The sequence below is a fragment of the Mytilus californianus genome, unplaced genomic scaffold, assembly GCF_021869535.1.
Source record: "Mytilus californianus isolate M0D057914Y unplaced genomic scaffold, xbMytCali1.0.p SCAF_8, whole genome shotgun sequence".
Classification (NCBI taxonomy): Eukaryota; Metazoa; Mollusca; class Bivalvia; order Mytilida; family Mytilidae; genus Mytilus; species Mytilus californianus.
In genome coordinates, this window is record NW_026262734.1 from 29,464,228 (window position 1) to 29,471,445 (window position 7,218).

Consider the following 7,218-nt stretch of genomic DNA (forward strand, 5'->3'; position numbering starts at 1 on the left):
CAAGGGGTTTTCATATGTTTTGATGGGCTTCATCATTATTAATTATCGTAGGGTGACCTCTAGATGTCTTTAGGTTTCGTTGCTTGACAAATGACATTTAATACACTTTTTTCATCGCATATCAAAGTTAAATAAACAAAAATAGAAGTGTGATCGAAAAAGAGAATAGATAACAAAAGTACAAAAAAAGGACAAAAATATTTTTAGAAACAAGCATTACATAGACCCTACTTGAACACTTTGGGGACTTTATATGCTTTAACCAGATAATCAAATAACAAGTTATATTTCAGTAATTTTCTGGAATGTGATATAAAATACAATGAAAGAATGGTCAAGAATGTTAAACTTATGTACGTTTGCGCGACTACAAATAAAAATAAGTTTTATGAATAATATGCACGAATTCATAGAAAGTTATGATAAACAGAAAGTTTACAAAATATAGCTATTAAATCACGGGCATATAAAAATTTTATGAAAACACCAAACATAAGCATCAAACGAATATCAAAATTAAAATATATAACTTTTGATTAAATAAAAATCAAAAAGCTTTGCATTAAGGCTATACATCAATAGAATATATACCTTGTTAACATTTGGTTGTTAAATTTGTTAATACAGTTATATCACAGAGAGTCAGTCAAAGCCTTTCCATGATTTTTCAGACATTTACACAGATCAGAATAGTGTTTCAATTTGAAAGTGAAATAAGACGTTTTTTAGTATGAAACAATTTTAGCTGTTCAATTGATATTAATTAGAGTCGACCAAAAAAGGCGACAGTAATTTACACAGATCAGACATATTGCTTCAATTTGAAAGTGAAATAAGATGTTTTTAGTATGAAACAATTTTAGCTGTTCAATTGATATTAATTGGAGTCGACCAAAGAAGGCGACACTAATTTACACAGATCAGACATATTGCTTCAATTTGAAAGTGAAATAAGATGTTTTTTAGTATGAAACAATTTTAGCTGTTCATTTAATATTAGTTAGAGTCGATCAAAGAAGGCGACAGTAATTTACCGATGTTTAAATCTCGTTACTCGATTAGGAAGAGACAAATCAAGGTAACAAGCAAAAATTGAGGGAACCGCATGAACTCCAAAAGGAGAAAGACTGGAGGAATACTTCTAGTTGGAGATCGCATGTGTAAATTATATATGGCTGCACAATTGCTTTTTGGATTTCTTTTAACTATTAAGGATCGAAATGACTTATTTTTGAAATAGAACAAAACACTCACAAATAAAAAAGGTCGAAAGCATTTCTTTTGTTTCATTACACGACAAAATATTTCAAGAATATATCTGACATAGCGAATTGTAACTTCATTTTCCAAGCAGTTAGAGTAACGAGTTTTTTAGTGTAAGTTTACTATGCGAAATATTAAATTTGTCAGTGTTGTTTTTTTTTTCTCTCGATTTATGTTCTTTTTTGCCTCCACGAAAAGGTTACCTTAGCTGTATTTGGCAAACCTTTCAGAATTAAGAGTCTTCAATACTCTTCAACTTTGTACTTTATTTGACCTGTTCAACTTTTTTGATTCGAGCTTCACTGACGCTTTCGTAGACGAAACGCGCGTCTGGCGTACAAAATTGTAATCCTGGTATCTATGATGAGTTTATTATCAGTATATATTTTTGTGTTATGTAGACTGTTGGTTGTTTTTTCGTCGTTTTATTTTCTTGTATTAGCCATTGTTTTGTCTGACTCTCTTCGACTTATAAGATTTAATTCTCTCTTTCGTATTTTACGTCTTTTTGCATATTATTTTCTAGTAATGACGTTCGCCTAAACATATATCAACACAATACGCGGCATCTGAAAAAAAGATTTTTCAAAAACGTTTTTATTTATTTTTCTTTGGCTATAAACATTGAACTACAAGACAAGGATCCTCCCTAATCCTTTGGTCATAGTAATTCTTTGGAGGTATACAATCGATGTCTTTTCGTACACCGTAGCGTTCAATCTTGACCGACTTTGTCTGACCTTTGACATCTATAGGGTCAATTCTGATTGCATTTCGAGATGACATTGCTGGATTTTCATCATAGTAATTAAATGGTAACAAGAAAAAGCTTTGTCCTGTTCCAAGAGTATGCGTGTCTGGTAGATCTTCTTTTGTAGGAATATGGTAAAATCCCATTGTAATCCATGCCACGATGTCCTGTGAAAAGAAGTCATAATAAGAGCCATCTATAGCACAAACTTGTAATCTTCATAACTATCCAAACATCATTTTATTCATGTTGCAAGTATTTGTTAATGAATCAGTTGTAAAAGTAAAAGTGCTTACAGTGGTGTTTTTTGTGATTTTGATGTTTCAATCATTTAAAACGGTTACTTTATATTAAACAAACTATAAAACGGTGCCTCTTAATATTAGGCACGTTTTAATTACTTTTATGTTTTTTTACCTTATCAACAATGTTTTCATCGTCGTCTATGAAATCCTGAAACCTTACTATGGGTTGGTCTGGATTTTTGTGCTGGTAGATGGAACTGCTTCCCGGTTCGCTTTCCTTTCGTTTGGTAATAGCAACTTGATAGCGTGACCAACTAATACCTGGTTCGTTTCCCGTTCCTGGTGGTCGTATATTATGCGTCAATCCTGTATTCAATATTCTATAACCGGGTGTGTTGCCGAATTTATCTTTTATATTATTATTTGATATCACTAGGAGTTTGGGTTGCTGAAAGTTGTGTTTATATGCTGCTTGCTTCTCAGTTACCTTCAATTTTCTGGCAAATTTTATTTGATGTATTTTTGAATTTGGATTTTCGTTACTAGAAACGACATCATTTTCAATATCCAGAGTTTCAAATCTGTTGTTTCTTCCTTTTATATCCATGTCAACTTTAAAGTGATATAAATGTTGATGAATCAGACCCATTAAATTTTCACTTATTTCAAAACTGTACGGATTTTGACGTCCGTGATATGTTGCTATTATAACGCCCGAAGCACTAACCTTCACTTCTATTCCACCAGTCTGGTAAAATATGTAATCTATAATGTAGTCATAATTCCCAGCGGTTATAATAGTTCTGACAATTAATACGACACTAACCATACCCTCGTAAAATCTGTGGGAGGACCTCGAGTATCCATGGTGACGTCTCAAAGGCATTTCAGTGTTCAGTTCAAATACACAAAATGAACGTTCATTATGAATTGGAGTGTCTGAATTTCTGTCTACAAAGTATGAACCAACGTATGTTGCATCAATGGGACAGTCTACACCAGGTTCTAAATACTTTGATCGCAAGCCTAGCAATATTCTAACATCAAAGAAATTAAAGTAATGTTCCGTTGGTTTATATCCAGAATAAAACGATGTTAATTCTTGTACACTTATTTCATATGCTATACGCAGACCTTTGAATCTTATATCAAAAAGACGTAGTCCAGTAAATATTGACATACTTATATCAAATTTCCAAAACATGTATGTGACTTGTCTCCCTTTTATGTTGTATCGTTTTCCATCTGGAGAAATCTGTGACGGGTTTCGTAATGGTTTAGAGAACGGTGGTTGTCCCCTTCTTTTCATGCTTAATGGAATATTATCAGATTCTTCGGGGAAATGGATTTTTTTAATTCTGCTTTTATTTCGTCTGTAAAAATCTCTCACCTGCTTCCATTTTTCAAATATTCTTCCATTAAACCAAATTTTTAAGATTTTAAACCTTTTAAAATTTATTTCTACATATACTGAAAAATCTACTGGTCTCAAAATTTTATATTCAGGGTTTTGATGAAAACTATACCAGTAAAAACTTTTTTCTTCACTCTTTGATATCGGAACTTCAGCGGCAAGACCCACATCTAAACATTTGTTCCCACAGTTTATTAGGCTACCTCCGTATAATTCATAAAGGGCTCTTCCAAATTTTTTGTCTACGTATTTTTTCAGTCTTCGGGAAATGCTTTCAATAGATGTAATAGGTCTTTGAAAGAATGGAATAGGTTGTGGTCGATAAGGAAACAATCGGTATCCGTTAGGAAATGGAAGTGGTCCAACAACTATTTCAAGAACATTTGGTTTCGGGTCGCCCCCTCTGATTAAGACAACATGCGCCTCTCGTGATGGTTTACTATAACCATTATCTATATAGTTCAACACTGCTGCTTTAGATGGCATAAACAGTTCTGCTAGATAAAGGTAGTTACTTCTTAAAGTCGCGTTTCTAAATTTTGTGAGATTTAGTTCTTTACTTGAATACAAATAGTTCAGCAAACTCTTCATTTCTTTCCTTGTAAGGTCACTAAATACAGATGGATACTTTGTTTCATTCGTGTTAATTCTACCATAAGGGTTCTCACTATTTCTTCCACAGACTCCAATAGATACATTCTCTGAAAAAAAAAGTATTTAAGTATGAAAACTATTTTTAAATGTCAAACAAAATTGTTACTTAAATGTAATAATTTCACAAGGGTGAAAGGGCCTCGGTGGCTGAGTGGTCTGAGTACTAGTATTCGAACTGTTGTGCGTTGAAATCCCGCACGTGGCTGGTGCACTGAATTCCAATCTTAATTGACTAGGATTGTCAGTTTTCCTACCGAAGGTCGGTGGTTCTCTCCGGGCACTCCAGCTTCCTCCGACAATAATAAAGAGATGCGCCAAGAGCGCATAATACGCCCGTCGCTTTTTCACAGAATAAAGTTCCATAACTCCTCCATGTCATATCATAAATTTAAAAAAAAAAACTAAAGGGATTTTATTTTGATAGATATAAATCAGTCACCAAAGTTTCATGAAAACTGCTCAAAGCACATTTGAGTTATTGTCCAAAAACTGGAAAATCACCACTTTTTTATGAATAAAATCTCATAATTTGGAAACGTAAAATTTAAGATTTATAAAAATCGAAAGGGAGCTTACGTCATCATATATAAACAATTTACCAAAGTTTCATGAAAACTGCTCAAAGCATTTTTGAGTTATAGTCCGAAAATCCCTCTTTTTTAATGAAGAAAACCTCATAAATCGGAAACGAAAAATCTGAAATTTATAAAAATCAAAAGGGAGCTCACCTCAATAGATATAAAAATAAATTACCAAAGTTTCATGCAAATTGGTTAAAGCGTTTTTGAGTTATTGTCCAACATGTTGACGACGGAGGGACAGACGGACGGACAGAAGGACGGACAACGGTATATCATAATACGTCCCGTAAACGGGCGTAAAAAAACAGGAAGCCACGGAATAGCTTTATAGTACTGAAAGTGGCGTTTAACACCAATCAATCAAAAGGACGAGAACGACATTTTCCAATAGGCATAACAGAGTTCTTGATTGTCAACTTACTTTCGTCATAGATATTTGTTTCATATTAAAAGAGGTTAATGATGAAAATAAATAAACCAGGTACAAGCTTTCAATTTAAATGGAAAAGATTGCTTCTATTGTTTTCTTTTTTTTAAATAAAATGTGACTAGCCTCAGGTAACACTTCATCAAGAGGGAGGCAGACAAACGATTGTTGGCGTCCGTAAAATTTTCGAAAGGATGATTTCAACTTCACCACTTTAGTATCTTGGTTTAATAGCTTTCAAGGAAGCAGCAATCCTCTATCAAAGAAATCATGATAGGAAATCCAAGCTCTGGAATATCGTATCAACTCTATACTCCAAATACAGGTACTGCTGGAATGTTGCTACATAGAAATGGAAAGTTCACAATTGGGAAGCTGAAATCATCTTCTTCTTGTAAGTCAAGATATGAGGCAGACTTAACTGTATCTAGCGTATCCTTTATTTCACGTTGCTTGTGATAGATGCGTTCAACATAGTCATCAAACTTTGAATTATTTAGTGAGAGGACATCATCTATTTAGTGGACCGTGAAATTTAAGGATAATGCTAGCTTCTTTCATTCTTCCTAAGAAGCTCGTGCATGAATTCATGTGAATAAAGGAACAAGTCGGCAAGAAGAGGCGCCCAGTTGGTTCCCATGGGAATTGTTTATTGAAATACACGTTCTCCAAACGTAACAAATATGTTATCAATCAAGAAATCAAGCATCTCAATAATGTCAGTTTCAGCGAATATTTTGATTGAATCAGAGTGATTTTTTACTCAGTACGATACATTTCTTTCTAAGACAAGATACTTGTATCTACGTTTGCTATTTTGTTCTAATGAAACAAAACCGTGCCTATTCTTTCAATTTGTCTTTTAGTTTGCAATGGAGAATACTTGTGTAAAAGATAGAAAAGATAGAGACTTAGATTGTATGTACTCTGATGTACAGATTTTTAGAATTTTTTACTATCCACATCTTGTTCATGTCACCCCTAGAGTAGGTAGTTTCGCAATAACTTTGAAGCCCGGCTTTGATTGCTACTAAAATCAATTGTTTATTCTTTAATAAGTAAGTTAATCTATGAGCCAGGTGAGCTAAAAAGATGTAAATAATTACCCTTATTGAAATCCGGATGATTTTGCTTATAATTACACTGTATTTTGATAAAGCATATGAATGATAATGTAATATCGGCTTTACAGTGTACTTAACTCACCTTTTAAAAACATATTGTTTGCACAATTTTCTCCATTCTTCTTCTCAGCCTGGAAGATACATATATGTATTATTAGTCATTTATGGTTGATATAAAATCATTCATTGCACTAGGTGTATTATGTAAATAAAATAATAAACGCAATACAGGTATTTTCTTCAAATCTTTGACAATTATTTTTTTATAATATAACATAGACACAAGGAGATTGGGATTAGACTTTAATAAGACAGCACTCCATTGATACAAAAAAACAAAAAGACATCCCGAGGTTGACATACGGTTTTGAACAACAGCCAAGTGTCAGGGCCGTGTGTTAAAATTTAACAAAAACTATCAAATATCTTCAACCAATTGATATATTGACCACTAGATATCGGTTTGTTATCTATGTAGATATTAGTCATATTTGTGTCTCGTTAATTTTAAATACCCTACAACTCTTTTAATTCAGAGGAAAACAATCTTCCCTATCTTTCACAAGTTATTATCATATCTAATAATCTAAAATTAAATCGGTATCAATACAGGTTTGTTAAAAAAACCTCAACATATGCAACTATTCCAGTCATAATTACGTTCGATAACTCTGCATGTTACTGGTTTAATTAGGATTATTTAAAATTTACTGCTTACCCGTGTGATGAATGATTTAGAAAATTGAAAAATATAGATAT

At 32.8% G+C, this 7,218-nt stretch overlaps 1 protein-coding gene across 1 annotated transcript; it reads right to left on the reverse strand.

The window, feature by feature from the left end:
- Positions 1-1,850: 1,850 nt before the first annotated feature.
- Positions 1,851-6,584, reverse strand: LOC127710531 (putative amine oxidase [copper-containing]). The gene is made up of 3 exons (XM_052216463.1): positions 6,542-6,584; positions 2,432-4,374; positions 1,851-2,181 (listed from the first exon to the last, which is right to left on the reverse strand). Exons 1-3 carry the CDS (start codon positions 6,552-6,554, stop codon positions 1,879-1,881), a joined length of 2,259 nt encoding a protein of 752 aa, XP_052072423.1. The 5' UTR covers positions 6,555-6,584; the 3' UTR covers positions 1,851-1,878.
- Positions 6,585-7,218: the final 634 nt, after the last annotated feature.